We start from the raw sequence: 16,719 nt of genomic DNA on the forward strand, positions 1-16,719 counted from the left end.
ATTTTTCTTTTTAACAGACGTTCCGGGCAAACCAGGTAAACCTGAAGCACTTGAAGTAGACCAAGATCATATTAAAATCGTATGGACTGCTCCTATGAGTAATGGTGGTTCACCTATTATCGGATATGATGTTGAAAGAAGAGAACGATCATCCGCTGGACGATGGGCAAAAATAACAAAAACCCCCGTTAAAGTATGTTAAATATATATATAACTAAATTTATATTTTTAACTATATAATAATAATTATAAATTAATGGATGTAACAGCAAACTGAATATGATGACACCCATGTTCATGAGGGAAAACAATACGAATATAGAATAAGTGCAGTAAATGCCGCTGGTTCAGGTAAACCCAGTGAAATTTCGGACGTTTACACAGCAAAATTAACAAGAGAAAAACCAAAATTACATTTGGATGGTTTATTGGGAGGTAGAATAAAAGTTAGAGCTGGAGAGCCAATCAACATAAGTATTCCAATATCAGGTGCTCCTACCCCCAACATTGAATGGACAATAAACGGTGAAAACCCGCCAATAACCAATCGCATTCTGGTAAATTCTTTTTAATTAAATTAAAGTAATTAATAACATATACCTATTTTTTTAGTCCGTAACTAGTAGCAATTTAACCAAATTAAGAGTAGATAATTCAACACGTAAAGATGCTGGAAAATATACCGTGACAGCTTCAAATTCTTCTGGAAAAGATTCAGCTGATATATATGTATCAGTAGTCAGTTGTCCTAGCGCACCCCAAGGACCTCTACAATATCCTGGAACTACCCATGATACTGTTACATTAGTTTGGAGACCTCCAGAAGATGATGGGGGTAACGATGTCACAGGTATAAATAATAAAAACTATTAAAATTAATTTTATTTATTTATTCAGTATCAATTTTTAGGATATATGGTTGAAATATCCGAGTTTGGATCGGATAGCTGGAAACCAATTCCTGGATTTTGTCCCAATACAACATTTACTGCAAAGGGATTACAAGAAGGAAAACGATATGTATTTAGAGTACGGGCTGAAAATATGTATGGTCATTCAGAACCATTAGAAGGTCTTCCTGTAGTTGCAAAAAGTCCATTTGATCCACCCGATGCTCCTGGACAACCTGAAGTTACTCATTATACTCCAAATAGTTGTAGTTTCTCTTGGACTCCACCAGTTAATAATGGTGGTAGACCAGTGACTGGTAAAATATTTATTTATTCTATTATGAATATTAACTTGAATTTATAAACAATTAATTTTATAGGTTATATTATCCAAAAACGTGAAAGAGGTGGTGATTGGGTAAAATGTAACAATTATCCCACTTCAAACACAAGTTTCACTGCTCAAGATCTTAGAGAAGGCAATCGTTATGAATTCCGTGTACATGCTGTCAATGAGGCTGGTACAGGAAAACCAAGCAAACCAAGCAATCCAATGACAGCAAAAGAACAAAAGAGTAAAAATTTCTGTTTTAATTTTGAACATGCAAAGATAATGTAATTTTAATTTAATTTACAGAGGTACCTGAAGCTCCTGAAGCACCAAAACCGGATAGAATTACTAAAGATAGTGTTGTTTTATCATGGAGACCTCCAAGATTTGATGGTGGTTCAAAAATAAAAGAGTATGTATTAGAACAGAAAAAGAAGGGAGATATTAATTGGTCGGAAGTAGATTGTCCAACTATTTATTCGACACTGTGCACGGTAATAGAGAATAATTTAAAATAAATCAAACTAAACAAAAATCATATTGATCTTTAACATTCAAATTTATTACTCAGGTTGGAAACTTAAAAGAAGGTGAAGAGTATCAATGGAGAGTAATGGCCGTAAATGAAGAAGGTCGATCAAAACCTAGTCGACCAAGTGTTAATGTTCTGGTTGAAGAACAGGCAAATAAACCATGTTTAGATTTATCAGGCGTTAGAGATATCACTGTTAAAGCTGGTGAAGATTTCTCCATACATATACCATATGTTGGTTTCCCAAAACCAACTGCAACTTGGTTTAATAATGATCAAATAATAGATGATACTGATTCCAGAGTTCATTCACAAGTAAATAACAACTATAAAAATATTAATGTAACATTTCATAATTAATATTTTTTTACAGTTAACAGATAACTCTGTCAGTTTAGTAATTAAGAACTCAAAACGAATAGACGCTGGCCAATACAGATTACAATTACGTAATCAATCTGGATTCGATACAGCAACTTTACATGTCAAAGTATTAGATAGACCACAACCTCCTGAAAACTTGTACGCTGATGATTTAAATGGCGATTCTTTGACTTTATTCTGGCAACCACCCAAAAATAATGGAGGTGCACCAGTTTCAAATTATATTACAGAAAAGAAAGAAATAAACTCTACAACATGGCAAAAGGTAATTATTGACATTTTTTTTTATTTATAATTGGCAATTATTTATTATTTTATAAATAATATTATATATTGAAATATTAATTCAACATAATAACTAAATCGAACTTTACTTTATTAGGTAAGCAATTATGTAACATCACCACAGTGTAAAGTACGAAATCTTATTGTTGGAAAAACTTACCAATTCCGTGTAATGGCTGAAAACAAATATGGCGTATCAGAGCCTGCAATAACTACTGATCCAATAACTGCTAGACATCCATTTGGTATTAATAATAAATAAATAAATAAATAATTGTAATTTTAATAATTACTTCCACTATTTAGATGTACCAGGCGCACCAGGAGCACCAAAAGGAATTGATACATCTGAAGAATCAATTACAATTCAATGGACTAAACCCCGCAATGACGGTGGTTCACCTATTACTGGATACATAGTTGAAAAACGACTTATCAGTGATGACAAATGGACTAAAGCATCACATGCTATTATACTTGATACAACGTTAAAGTAGTTATCCAAAATGTATTTAATAACTAATTAATTAACTAAAATATATAAACAATTTGTACAGGGTGCATAACTTAATTGAAAATCATGAATATGAATTCAGAGTTAGTGCATTAAATGCAGCTGGACAAGGACCATGGAGTTCTTCATCAGATGCCATTAGATGTTGTGCTCCAGCTTGTAAACATATTTAAATTTATATATATATATATTTATATTAAATGTAGTCATATTAACTTGATTCAAATTTTATTTCAGCTGCACCAAAAATAACTAGTGATTTATCTATTAGAGACATGACTGTAATAGCAGGTGAAGAATTCACTATAACTGTTCCATTCACTGGTAGCCCACTACCAAAACCAGTGTGGAGTATAAACGGTGAAGAGATCATACCTGATTCAAGAATCAAGTTTGAAACAACACTAACAGAAACTATCTTCAAAAATAAATGCGCCAAGAGGAAAACCGATACAGGAAATTACACAATTCATTTAATGAACACTATCGGTGCTGATTCAGCATCTTGTAAAGTACTTGTAGTTGGTAAGAAACACATTGGGATAATTAAACTAAGAATTTATTTAATTCAATTAAATAATCAATTATATTTTTTATTTACAATTTAGATAAACCATTGCCACCTCAAGGTCCACTAGAAGTGTCTGATTTAACACCAGAATCTTGCTTATTATCCTGGAAACCACCATTAGATGACGGAGGCTCACCTATCACAAATTACATTGTTGAAAAATACGAGGTTTCTTCAGGAGTAAGTGTTAATGGCTTATACTATTTATAGTTAGCCTAAATAATTTATTTTTTTTTTAGTTATGGTCTAAACTTAGTAGTTTTGTTCGACCATGTCATTATGATGTCATTAGCTTGGAACCAAATAAAAAGTACAATTTCCGCGTGAGAGCCGAAAACCAATATGGTATTTCGGAGCCTATCGAAATGGACTCAATGATCACTGCCAAGTTCCCATTCACAGTACCTGATCCACCTGGCCATCCACAAGTATTAGAATGGGATGAAATTAAAGCAACTTTAACTTGGGAACGGTCTGTACATGATGGAGGATCTAAAATCCAAGGATATAAAATTGAGTTTAAAGATCTTACTGAAGGTGGTACTTGGAGAACAGCAAATGATTATGTAGTGAAAGAACCATTATACGTGATTCATAATTTATTAAATGAACATGATTATGAATTCCGCGTATTAGCTAAGAATGCAGCTGGTTTCAGCAAGCCTTCTGTTCCAACATCAAGTTTCCGTTTGAAAGGTAACGCCAAACCACCATCAAAACCAGGTACACCAATTGTGCTTAAAATTGGAAGAACATATGCAGATCTCAAATGGGAACCACCAATATCAGATGGCGGTAGTAAGATAACTGGTTATCTAGTCGAAAAACGACAAATTGGTGGTAGTCCCGCTTGGGTAAAATGCAATGATTACTCCGTATTTGATTGCCAATTTAGTGCTATGAATCTAGTAGAAGGAGCAGACTATGAATTTAGAGTATTCGCTTTAAATTCTGCTGGAAGAAGTGAACCCAGTTTATGCACCACGCCAGTTAAAATATGCGAGTTTGAAGGCGGTGAAAAACCAGATTTTATTGTACCTCTATCTAATAAAGTTGTTCAATATGGTAAACCAATTACTTTATATTGTGAAGCTGTCGGCAAACCTTTACCAAACGCAAAATGGTTGAAGAATGGTCGAGAAATAGCTTTAGGTGGAAGATACAAATGTGAATCGGCTAATGGCGTGTTCAAATTACACTTCCCTGAAGTCTCTGAAATCGATGACGGTGACTACACTTGTCAAGCTTACAACTCAGTAGGTTTTGTTACAACTTCATCGCGAGTTAAAATTGGACGTAAGTTAAACTTATAATTGAATTTCATTAATTAAAATTTTTAGTCATGTAATTACTTTTATCTTTTAAATAAATAATTATCATAAAATTTGAAGAAAATATAGTGGATAAGATATTAAGTTATTAATATTAATTTTAAATATTCAAGCCTTTTGAGAAATATTCCATATAATTATTTTTTAGTATTATTACGACATTTATATTTTTAGATCCACCAAAAATAGAAAGAATGCCAAATGAAATTAATGTACCTGAGAGCGAAAATAGTAAGATTAAAATATTCTACAGTGGAGATACATTAGACGACGTTGTCTTAGAGAAGAATGGCACTAAAGTAGAGGAAAACGATCATTTCAAGTCAACTATTTTTGACGATTATGTTATATTAATCTTAAGAGAAGCAAAGAAAAATGATGCTGCTAATTATACAGTAACCTTAAGAAATCCAAGTGGTAATGCTTCAGGATCATTCACAGTGAACATATCTGGTAAAAAGAAATCATGTATATAAAAATGTACATATATTTCAATTATCATTTATTTATTTACAGGTTTACCAGGACCGCCAATCGGTCCATTAGATGTGTCAGAAATTACAAAACACACATGCGCCCTATCATGGCATCCTCCTAAATTCAATGGTGGACTTAAGATCACCCATTATATTATCGAACGTAGGGATATTAACTCAAACCATTGGATTTGTATTTCTACCACATGTAAGGATACTCATTTCTTCGTCCAAGGTTTAGCTGAAGGAAATGAGTATATCTTTAGGGTAATTGCTGTCAACGATAATGGTCTCAGCCCACCCTTGGAAGGCGTCAATCCAATAAAAGCAAAATCACCTTTCGGTAAAATACTAAAACTAATTTTTTTCATTCGTCTAAAACCAAATTAATTTTTTCTACATTAAACATTTTTTATTAGATAAACCATCATCACCAGGAGTTCCAACGGTCACTGAAGTAGGTGGAGATTTCGTCAATCTTAGTTGGGATAAACCACTTGATGATGGTGGATCGAGAATTCAAGGTTATCTAATTGACAAACGGGAAATAGATTCTGATACATGGCAAAGAGTAAACGCATCAATTTGTGCTCCAACACAAATCAATATTGCAAACCTAATTGAAGGCCGTCAATATGTTTTCCGTGTGTTTGCTCAAAACGAAGCCGGATTAAGTTTGCCTAGTCAAGCATCCAACACTGTAACAATCAAAGACCCATTAAGTAAGTAACTACATAATGTGATCAGTTACTTTACTTACATTAATTTAATTTAATACTACTCATAGCTGCACAACCACCAGAAATAGTGAAACCTTTACGAAAAATTCAAGCGGTTCAAAATCAGAACGCTCAATTCCAATGTGTTATAACTGGAGTGCCTAAACCTACTATAACTTGGCAAGTATAACTTTTTAAAACATTTTTACAATCTAAAACAGATTTTTCAGAGTTGAATAATTATAACTTAAATTAACAGCATATATTTAACTCTTTCTAATTCAACGAAATTTTCTTACAGGTATAAGGGTGCACGGGAAATAACTCCTAGTGCACGACATCACATGTTCCACGAAGGAGATACTTATACCCTTATCATAAATGGAGTATATGGAGCTGACTCAGATGAGTACGTGTGTAGAGCAAGCAATAAAGGTGGTATTAAATCAACTCGCGGAGAACTATTAATAATGAGTAAGTTTTAATTCTCATGGTTAATTTCACTTAATGTTCTGAATTCTATTTTTCTTCAATTTTATCTATTTTTAGCACCTCCAAAATTGAATGTCCCCCCAAGATTCAGAGACACCGCGTTCTTCGATAAAGGTGAAAATGTAGTAATCAAAATTCCGTTCACTGGATTTCCCAAACCAAAAATCACTTGGTATCGTGAAAATGAAGTTATTGAATCTGGTAGTCATTTTGCCGTAGAAGTTTCAGAAAGACATGCAATTTTAACAATAAGAGATGTGAGCAAATATGATACTTCACCTTATCGTGTATTAGCAGAAAATGACTTAGGCGTGGATAGTGCAATAATAAAGATACAGATTAGTGGTACGTAATAATCAAATAAGATTTGTCATTGTTAACATTTTAGTTAAAAATTAGTAAAACATTATTTTCTGGCAGATCATCCTGATCCTCCAACTAACTTATCCGTCGAGGATATTGGTCAAGATTCATTGGTACTAAGTTGGACACCACCAATTTGGGACGGAGGATCAAACATCACCAACTATTTGATAGAAAAACGTGAGATTCCAATGAGCAGTTGGATACGTGTGAGCAATACACGATTTACTTCCTCTGCTGTAGCTGGTTTAAGTCCAGGACACGAATATGAGTTCAGGGTATACGCAGAAAATGTGTATGGAAGAAGTAAACCTAGTGATATTTCAACCACGATAAAAACTAAAGAATCATTAAAGAAAGCACCAAAAACTCAACGATATGAATGTAAACATTTCCCTCGCCTCAAATATGTTATAAACAAAACATTAATTATATTTTTTTAATTTTTTACTAGTTGATGAGAATGGTAAAAAAATACGAGGCAAAGCAGATGGAAATATTAAAGACTATGATCAATATGGTAAAATAAACGTTTATATTTAACATTATGATTATTAACTAAAACTTTTATTATTTATTTTATAGTGTTTGACATTTATTCTAAATACGTACCGCAACCTGTAGATATAAAAACTCAATCTGTGTATGACGACTATGATATACTCGAGGAAATTGGAACTGGAGCTTTTGGTGTTGTACATCGCTGCCGCGAAAGAAAAACTGGCCACATTTTTGCAGCTAAATTTATACCAATATCACATAACGTAGAAAGAGAGCTCATCAGACGTGAAATTGATATTATGAATCAATTACATCATCCTAAATTGATAAACTTACATGATGCATTTGAAGATGAAGATGAAATGGTTTTAATATTTGAATTGTAATTATTATTTATATTTTATGTAACTTATATCAATGTATTATTTATCTATTATATATGTATACATTTATTTTATTTTTTAGCTTATCTGGAGGTGAATTATTCGAAAGAATCACATCAGAAGGATACAGTATGTCTGAGGCAGAAGTTATTAATTACATGCGCCAGATATGCGAAGCCATTAAGCATATGCATGAGAAAAATATCATTCATTTAGATATAAAACCTGAAAACATCATGTGTCAAACTAAAAGAAGTTCCAATGTGAAGCTTATTGACTTTGGTCTAGCCACTAAACTAGACCCTAATGAAATTGTCAAAATTTCAACAGGAACTGCCGAATTTGCTGCTCCTGAAATCGTTGAAAGAGAACCTGTTGGTTTTTATACAGACATGTGGGCTTGCGGTGTTTTAGCCTACGTGCTGTAAGTTAACTTTCTTAATAACTAAATATATTAATATATATATAAATAAATAAATAATATGTAATATATAAATAAAGATTTTATTGTTATGTATTTATTTTAGTTTAAGTGGTCTTTCGCCATTTGCTGGTGAAAATGACGTCGAAACATTAAAAAATGTAAAGGCTTGTGATTGGGACTTTGATGAAGAAACATTTGCCCATATTTCAGACGAAGGCAAGGATTTTATTAGAAAACTTTTAATCAAAAACAAAGAGTAAGTATAATTTGTAAATTATTCTAAAAAATATATTTATTTAGTTGTTTTTTTATTTAGAAAAAGAATGACTGCTCACGAGTGTCTAATGCATCCATGGTTGATGGGAGATCATTCCGATAGAACCACCACTATTAACAAGTCTAATTTCATTAAAATGAGAGACCAAATAAGGCAAAAATATAAGGACTGGGATTCATTTGCTCTGCCTCTTGGTAGAATTGCTGAATATAGTGCTCTTAGAAAACTTATGGTAGAAAAATACAAAATATTTGAAACTTCATTCGGTATTATTTTTTCTTTCTTAAAAAAAAAAATAATTTTTTTTAAATCCTATTTATTCTAATATATTACGTTTTTATTATTAGACCGAAGACAGGCTGCTCCGCGATTTGTAATCAAACCTCAAAGTGCATTCTGTTATGAAGGACAGAGCGTGAAATTCACATGCAGAGTTATTGCTGTAGCCCATCCTACGCTATCGTGGTATCATAATAACGACGAACTCAGACAAAGTGTGAAGTTTATGAAACGGTACGCTGGTGAAGATTACACGTTCATTATAAATAGGGTCAAATTAGATGATAGAGGCGAATATATTATCAGAGCAGAAAATACTTATGGATATAGAGAAGAAGTCGTTTTTCTTAATGTACAACGTTAGTATTTATATAAGTTCAAAATATATATCTAAATAATTGTAGGTAAAAGAGATAATTAAAAACAAAAATAATTTTTCAGCTTTGCCTAAAGCTGCACCTATATATAGACCTGAAGTACAACAAATTAGAAGACGAGAACCATTAGCTCATACGTATTATATTGAAGAAAAAGAAAGTGCACCAAACTTTACATTCTTGTTACGTCCTCGTGTTATTCAAATACACCAGACTTGCAAGTTACTCTGCTGTCTCAGTGGAGCACCCATTCCAACCGTAAGCTTACCACCTTACTTAAACAAAATTTATTTGATAGTTACATGCAACTTTATTGCTGTATATATATAAATATAATAGTATTATTTGTTAAAAATTTTAGATCAAATGGTATAAGGGAACAAAAGAACTATCAAAACACGAGTATACTATTACACATACAGATGGTGTTATTACTTTAGAAATAGTTGACTGCAAACCAGAAGATTCAGGAAAATATCGTTGTGTTGCCACAAACAAACACGGAACAGATGAAACTAGCTGTGTAGTAATTGTAGAAGGTATAAAACGCTGCAATTTACACCATCTGAATACAATTTGAATTGTAAAATGGAAGATTTATAACTCGGAAAATAATTTTTATCCAACAATACAAATTGTATACATTTTTAGACTTTTAAGTACTAAATACTTGATTTTATTAAATTACATTATTTAGTTCACTCAAAGGGTGAAAGAAAATTTTATTTTTGTGCGTATTTTAACTTAATTATAGTATTTACCTAACTACCACATTTTTTTTTTTTTGATCACCTAATACCTAAAATGAATAATATCTTGTTATTTTAATTTTGATTATTAAGCGTTTTCATCTTAATAACCAGAATTTTCGTGTATCAAATAACACATATGAGTGTTGTCTATTGATCTAATACACTTTTTTTCTGCTGTTACATTCAATAGGTAGCGATCAAACTGAAGAACAAGCTCAATTATCACATAATTTACTTCACTCAGGAGGTATAGTAAATTGAGTAAAAAATAAAATCGATAAAATTAATTGTATTTTTGTATTTATCAGAACGTTTTAGCTTCGATGCGTAGTTGAAAAGCTATTACTCACTCCTAATGAACCGATTTTAACCAATGTTACGTCAAAAGATTTGAAAATGTATCTAGTTGTAGCTATTATCGCTATAATTTAAAAAAATTTCCCTAAATTCCTGTTATGAATGAAAATGTACTAAAAAGTTATAATTGTCATTAAGCAATTAATGTTGATATTTTAAATTTTCACTTTAAATTGAAATAACTTTTTTAAAAATCATTGTAAAATATTTATAGGCAATATTTTAATCATTTACGTTACCGACAATATACTTTTTGAAAATCCATTAACCAAGATACTGTGTAAAGTCATATCAACATTATTTTATTTTCAACTTTTGATAATGTTAAGAAAAATCTAAAAAATTTTAAACGTACATTAAATTAATGCTAATATAATATTTTTTAAGATGATAATATGAAAAACGATCCCAAAACTGAATGACTATGATTCATCGTCCAATTTATGAAAAAAAATCATACAATATTCAGTAAAAAATGCCAATTTTTAAGTGTTATGCATAGCAACGACACAAACCTATCATTCAAAACTAAATTAATTTATAGCTTATTTAATTTGCTATATAATTAAAACAAGAATAACATTTAAACAACTTGTCTTCTACGAGTAATTGGCTTCTAAAATCAAAAATCATATAATATTTGGTTGATATATCAAATGTTTTTTTTAATTTGTTTCAAATACGCATCAAAGCATTTTATAATAATGATTTTAATCACTATCAGATATCAGTTTTTTTATCCCTACTGTATTTTAGATTTTAATATTGTACTTAAAAATGTTAATACACATTTTCTATTGAACTTAACTAGATCGCAGGTACCATCATCAACATCATAGAGAAGCTCCAAAAGTGATAACCAAACGTACAGCAATTACGTCAAACGTTCACGGTGATAGTTCAGTTTCATCAAGCAGAACTGTTGCTGACAATTTATCAACGAAAATTAGTAACACTGCAAGTTTAAATCTTCTTTATTATACTACGCAAAATATTTAATTTCATGATTATTCTTATTTTAGACATTTAGTTCATCAGATAATAAGAGTATCAAAAAATATGGTCAAAAACTGGACGCAGCAGGCAGTCCGTCTCGATCACGTAGCGCCACTAAAGAATTAAGATGTAATTTAATTTGAAATAATCACGAAGTTGATATTTTATTTTTTAATTATTTTCAGTAACTCCAGATGAAAACATGTGTCCACCAGACTTTTCTAGTCGTTTAGTTGACACAACAGTAAATGACGGACAACCTTTAGAGTTCATTTGTAAAGTCAGTGGAGATCCTGAACCACAAATTTCATGGCTCAAAAATGGAAAGGTAAATTAATAATAACTATTGATAGTGAAAGAATATATATATATATACTTTTTTTTTTTTGAGGGAGTTTTCTATGCAAATAAATTTAAAAAAAATTTAAAACAATTATTCTCGAAAAAAAAATGTTAGAATTTCTTAGTCAAACAAAAATATTTTAACTATTCATCAGTTTTTAAGTATTGTAAAGTACAAATTAGAGTGGCGCAAAAAAAATCGACTTTAAAAATTTTTATCAGACACCCTCTAGATTTATTAAGTATATAAAAAAAAACATGTTTTGAAAATTTGAGATCAATAAAAAAATTTTTACAGGTCGCTCAAAGCGTTTTTCGTATTTTTACCAAAAATACCCCTTATTTATTAAAATTCTAAATTTTGGTCAATTATAATCATCTATATATGTAAAATGTTGTATTTTTAATGTAGAAAACGATTTTATAATTTTTTAATTTCTAAGACCTATATTGATTACGTAATTTACCTAAACGTCTAAGTATATGGTACTTTCCGGATCGATCTGAAAGGGGCCAAAATTTATTTTTAAGTTTTAAAAAATTGATAGTTAAATTAATTGTTGTGTTTATTATATGGTGTAAAATTTTTTTTTACTAATAATAAAAATTAATACCTTATTTTCACATTTTTTTAAAACTAAATTTTGATTTCTATCAATAAAGATATCATTGTTACGCAGTATTAAGGCAAAAAAATAACCATACATGCTATTTATCAATTACATAATCATAAATTTATGATCTACAAGATAGATATCAAATGCACAAAATATTATTGAATTTTGTGAAAAGCAACCTGAAATTAATCATTCACATGATGATTACAAAGAATTATTGGAGTTATGTTTATTGTGTGTTGGAAGGAAACACTCGAGAATAACTAGTTTTAGATCTCCTGGAGCTTTTCATCGAGCTAGATGGATGGCTAAAATAATATATTGCTTAAAAATTTATATGTTTCGAGACCAATTAACACCTAATAAATTAATAATTAACACCTATTAAATTAACACCTGACGAACTTTGATTTATAAGTTCAATTAAAAAAATTACAATAGATAAAATAAATATGATTACACATTTTATTTACAGATAATAAGTTCATCTGATGTGTTGGACTTGAAATATAGAAATAAAGTTGCTTCATTAAAAATAAACGAAGTATTCCCTGAAGATGCAGGAGAATATGTTTGCAAAGCAACTAATTCCTTAGGTAGTAAGGAAACATCTTGCAAACTTACAATAAAAGGTCAGAACCAAGAAATGTTTGAACTATTGTCGTTTAACAAAAAAAAAAAATTTCACAACTTAATAACGTATTTTTAAATTTATTTTAGCTGTGGAAATATCAAATAGCAAAAACAAAAATGATTCTCCACCAGTAATTGCAAGTCATTTGACTTCAGCTGTTGTAACTGATGGTGATGCTGTTACGCTTCAATGTCAAATTATTGGTAATATATTTACTCTGTACAAATAATCATAAAAAACTTTCAAAAACGTAACATTTGTTAATCAATTTATTCACTTAAGATAAAAAATAAAGCTAATTTCTTATATAATTTTTTTTTTTTGTATTAATTTTGATTCTTATGCACATTTAACACTTTTATAGGATCCAACAAATTTGATGTCGTTTGGTTACACAATTACAAAGAAATTAAACCTAGCAAAGACTTTGAATATGGAAACATAGCCAACGTTTACACATTGAAAATTGCCGAAATTTTCCCAGAAGATTCTGGTACATATACCTGTGAAGCATTCAATGACGCTGGAGAAGCTTTCAGCAGTTGTACACTTGTGGTTCTAGGTAAAGAATCACGTTTTTATTTTCTTTCCAACATTGTAGTTTAATCGCCTCTTGCAAAACTTTTCAGCTCCTAATGAAAAACCTAAAAGTATAACATTTGAAAAATTCCCCAAGTCTGTCACATCTCAAGAAAAAGAAAGTATTGATGTAGATTGTGTAATTAAAGGAAATCCATCTGAAGGTAAATTACTACATACAAATATTTGGTATTTTTAAGATAGTTTTACTCGACAATATTTGTATTATATTTTCAGTTACATGGTATAAAGATGGGATACCCGTCGGTCAAGATTCAGCCATCTACCAAACGACCAAATTGGACAATAACTACAAAATTAAAATCCTAAGAGCTAGTCAAGATGATATAGGTCAATATGTAATAGAGGCTAAAGATAAAAAAGGTGCACACGCTGCAGCAGCATTTTCTGTCAATTTAGCTCTTTTATCAGAATAAATATACGGTATGTTTAATTATAAAATATTTCAACATAAAGTTATAATTAAAAATACATTATAAAGTTAAATTTATTGTAGAACTGCCATTTTAACCTCTATTGTCTCTATGCATACCACCAGCATAATACTAGTAATTTTAATATAAAAAAAATTGATTTACAATGTATATTTCCATTTTCTACTATGTATAGTATATATTATTACAAAGATTGTAAGTATAAATTAAAATGTATGAAGATAAACAAATTCTTGAAATACTAATAACGTAAAATATTTCATTTGATGCAAGTTAATGTGCTTAGTTTTCTGAATAACAAGTTATAATTTATAATTTCGTGTAAAGAATATCAAATATATATTTGTTATTGGTAAATTAAAGGTTACTACCTTGCAGTTATATTATTTTTGTTAAATTAAATCAGTATAACATCTTATCATTTTATTGAATAAAAAAATCACTAAACGCAGCGTAATATAATTTAAAGAGTATACCTTTAATTTAACACTAGCAACTGGAAATAATTTGTAACTTATATTAAATGTATAAAATTAATGTTGTTAAACTTATAAATTAACCTATAATGTTCAGTATCTTTATAATGATGATGAATAAATAAAATCAATATTTTAATAAAAATCAAACCAATTATTGAAAGGATTAATGACTAATATTTGTTAAGATATTACTTATTATTGTTATTTTTTATTAAGATATATAAAAATTAAGTTATTCAAATTATTTATATGAATTTTTTGTTTTATTATGTTGTTTATTTTTGAGATTTAGTGTTTAGCTTTTTAAGTAGATTTTTTTTATTTGCAAATATTAACTTCATAAATTACTATAACGTAAGGATATAATTGTTAGTTTTGAATTACAATTTGCTCTGTTTATTTTAGGTCCTAATTAGTTAAATAACACGTTCAATGAAAAATGAAAAAGTGTGTAATTATTTGTTCACCAATATACAGAGTAATTCTGAACCAAACCACATTAATATAAAATGGGGATATAAGGGGAAGCAAAAAATATTTCGTTGTTAGTTTTTAAATATCATAAAAATTAAAGTTCAATAATTTAAAAGATAAAAAAAACCATTTTTGAAAATTAAAAATTCAAAAAGTTTGCGAAATTTTTATACAAAAAAAAGTAAGAGTCATTCGATATTGTGTTATTTTAACTTCGATGCGAAGCTGAGAAGGTATTGGTTTTACTGAGATGTGTTTTTTTTTTGTGTGTGTCTGTTACCACTTTTTCTCAGCTCTCACCGAACCGATTTCTTTCAATGATACGTCAAAAGATCACAAATCGTATCTAATCGAAGACATTACACTCAAAAATTGAAAAAATTTCCTTCGTTCCCCGTAAATGGGGGAAACCTCTAAAAAATTTATCTATTGTTTGATATACAGAGTGTTCAGTAAGTCAGGAAACGGGTTAGAAACCTGTTTCCTGACTTACTGAACACTATGTATTTTAACACGCTTATATTAGTTTCACCTGTATGTATGTAGGTATGTATGTAACTTTCCAAACGCCACGCGTTATCGCATATTCCGTCGTCTAGACTAGACTGTCATAATGCATTCACCCCACCCCACGCCGGCAATAATATTCCTGTANCAAAACACGGCTATACCTAGTGCATAATACGTTTACGTACTTAAGTCGCTTTACATGTATATATATATTCTAATTACTATTAACACATTTTATTCTTATTTAAAAATATAGAACTCNTTATTCTAATTAAGAGATATAAAGTATTCATTCCGATTACGAGGGATGATTTCCGTATCGTCATTTTTCGTCACTACCTCCATGTTCCGGGAGTGGGTAATTTACGCGCCTGCTGCTTTCTTTGGATGTGGTAGCCGTTTCTCAGACCCCCTCACCGGAATCGAACCCTGATTTCCCGTTACCCGTTACAACCATGATATTGATAGTAACTACTATCATAACATGAAACTAAAAAGTGAAAAATAAATATAGTTTAAAAAAACTAAAAAAACACGCTTTTAAAGCACATTGAACTAAAAAGTTAAAAATAATTTTTAAAATAATTATGAAAAAAAAATACTAGTATTATTGTGATAAAAGCGAGGGTGCTTTGTGCCATATTTTTCGTATATTGAGCGCCCGATGCTTTTATCACAATAATACTAGTATTTTTTTTTCATAATTATTTTAAAAATTATTTTTAACTTTTTAGTTCGATGTGCTTTAAAAGCATGTTTTTTTAACTATATTTATTTTTTTTTATAAATTTGTCCCTTTACCACAGATTTAAAATGATTTTTTCACAAAAAATTAATTTTTTCAACTTAACTTTTGACAGTGTTCCAGAAATACTGACACTGTTATATATATCTTAAATTAAAGATAATGTAATATACTTTATTATAGAAAAAAAAAATTTCGGACTTTATTTTGTCATCACGGTAAAAATAGCTACCGAATGCTATTGTTATGTGAAAATTCTCGATTTTATATTTTACATTTTTTACTTTAAAATGCTATAACTTTTTAAAAAATGTATGGATCAATACAATTTTTTCATGAGAAATAACATTTATATCCCTTTTTCGACATACTTTATTTTTTAAAAATTTGACCTCTGGACTTGTCTTCGTGGTGAAAATGGCTACCGAATGCTATTTTTGTGTGAAATTTCTCGATTTTATATTTTACATTTTAACTTTATAATGCTATAACTTATTGAAAAGTGTATGGTTCAACACAATTTTTTTATGAGAAATAATATTTTTAGCTTCGATGCGAAGCTGAGAAGGTATTGGTTTTACTAAGATGTGTTTTTTTTTTTTTTTTTGTGTCTGTTACCACTTTTTTTCAGCTCTCACCGAACCGATTTC

At 29.7% G+C, this 16,719-nt stretch overlaps 1 protein-coding gene across 24 annotated transcripts in view; it reads left to right on the top strand.

Moving 5' to 3' along the window:
• Positions 1 to 14,834, top strand: part of LOC126898537 (twitchin) — an 84,728-nt gene extending 69,894 nt beyond the window's left edge. For 23 of the 24 annotated variants that reach the window (XM_050672651.1, XM_050672655.1, XM_050672671.1 and 20 more), the window contains 38 exons: positions 18 to 193; positions 270 to 557; positions 613 to 850; positions 911 to 1,207; positions 1,271 to 1,465; positions 1,528 to 1,715; positions 1,793 to 2,068; positions 2,127 to 2,402; positions 2,520 to 2,667; positions 2,729 to 2,915; positions 2,980 to 3,095; positions 3,174 to 3,461; positions 3,545 to 3,687; positions 3,747 to 4,803; positions 5,013 to 5,291; positions 5,355 to 5,657; positions 5,734 to 6,036; positions 6,102 to 6,213; positions 6,335 to 6,507; positions 6,583 to 6,870; positions 6,946 to 7,272; positions 7,343 to 7,408; positions 7,474 to 7,771; positions 7,855 to 8,196; positions 8,300 to 8,452; positions 8,513 to 8,739; positions 8,821 to 9,111; positions 9,194 to 9,387; positions 9,491 to 9,668; positions 10,072 to 10,128; positions 11,050 to 11,195; positions 11,261 to 11,363; positions 11,420 to 11,562; positions 12,669 to 12,825; positions 12,914 to 13,030; positions 13,192 to 13,389; positions 13,457 to 13,570; positions 13,644 to 14,834. In XM_050672651.1, the coding sequence (XP_050528608.1) occupies positions 18 to 193; positions 270 to 557; positions 613 to 850; positions 911 to 1,207; positions 1,271 to 1,465; positions 1,528 to 1,715; positions 1,793 to 2,068; positions 2,127 to 2,402; positions 2,520 to 2,667; positions 2,729 to 2,915; positions 2,980 to 3,095; positions 3,174 to 3,461; positions 3,545 to 3,687; positions 3,747 to 4,803; positions 5,013 to 5,291; positions 5,355 to 5,657; positions 5,734 to 6,036; positions 6,102 to 6,213; positions 6,335 to 6,507; positions 6,583 to 6,870; positions 6,946 to 7,272; positions 7,343 to 7,408; positions 7,474 to 7,771; positions 7,855 to 8,196; positions 8,300 to 8,452; positions 8,513 to 8,739; positions 8,821 to 9,111; positions 9,194 to 9,387; positions 9,491 to 9,668; positions 10,072 to 10,128; positions 11,050 to 11,195; positions 11,261 to 11,363; positions 11,420 to 11,562; positions 12,669 to 12,825; positions 12,914 to 13,030; positions 13,192 to 13,389; positions 13,457 to 13,570; positions 13,644 to 13,843 (8,642 nt within the window). In that variant the 3' untranslated portion in view covers positions 13,844 to 14,834. The remainder of the gene's footprint in view (positions 1 to 17; positions 194 to 269; positions 558 to 612; positions 851 to 910; positions 1,208 to 1,270; positions 1,466 to 1,527; positions 1,716 to 1,792; positions 2,069 to 2,126; positions 2,403 to 2,519; positions 2,668 to 2,728; positions 2,916 to 2,979; positions 3,096 to 3,173; positions 3,462 to 3,544; positions 3,688 to 3,746; positions 4,804 to 5,012; positions 5,292 to 5,354; positions 5,658 to 5,733; positions 6,037 to 6,101; positions 6,214 to 6,334; positions 6,508 to 6,582; positions 6,871 to 6,945; positions 7,273 to 7,342; positions 7,409 to 7,473; positions 7,772 to 7,854; positions 8,197 to 8,299; positions 8,453 to 8,512; positions 8,740 to 8,820; positions 9,112 to 9,193; positions 9,388 to 9,490; positions 9,669 to 10,071; positions 10,129 to 11,049; positions 11,196 to 11,260; positions 11,364 to 11,419; positions 11,563 to 12,668; positions 12,826 to 12,913; positions 13,031 to 13,191; positions 13,390 to 13,456; positions 13,571 to 13,643) is intronic. The other variant, XM_050672653.1, reaches the window with a different exon arrangement.
• The last annotated feature ends 1,885 nt before the right edge of the window (positions 14,835 to 16,719 follow it).

Source organism: Daktulosphaira vitifoliae, unplaced genomic scaffold, assembly GCF_025091365.1.
Source record: "Daktulosphaira vitifoliae isolate Bord-2020 unplaced genomic scaffold, ASM2509136v1 Scaffold_2, whole genome shotgun sequence".
NCBI lineage: Eukaryota > Metazoa > Arthropoda > Insecta > Hemiptera > Phylloxeridae > Daktulosphaira > Daktulosphaira vitifoliae.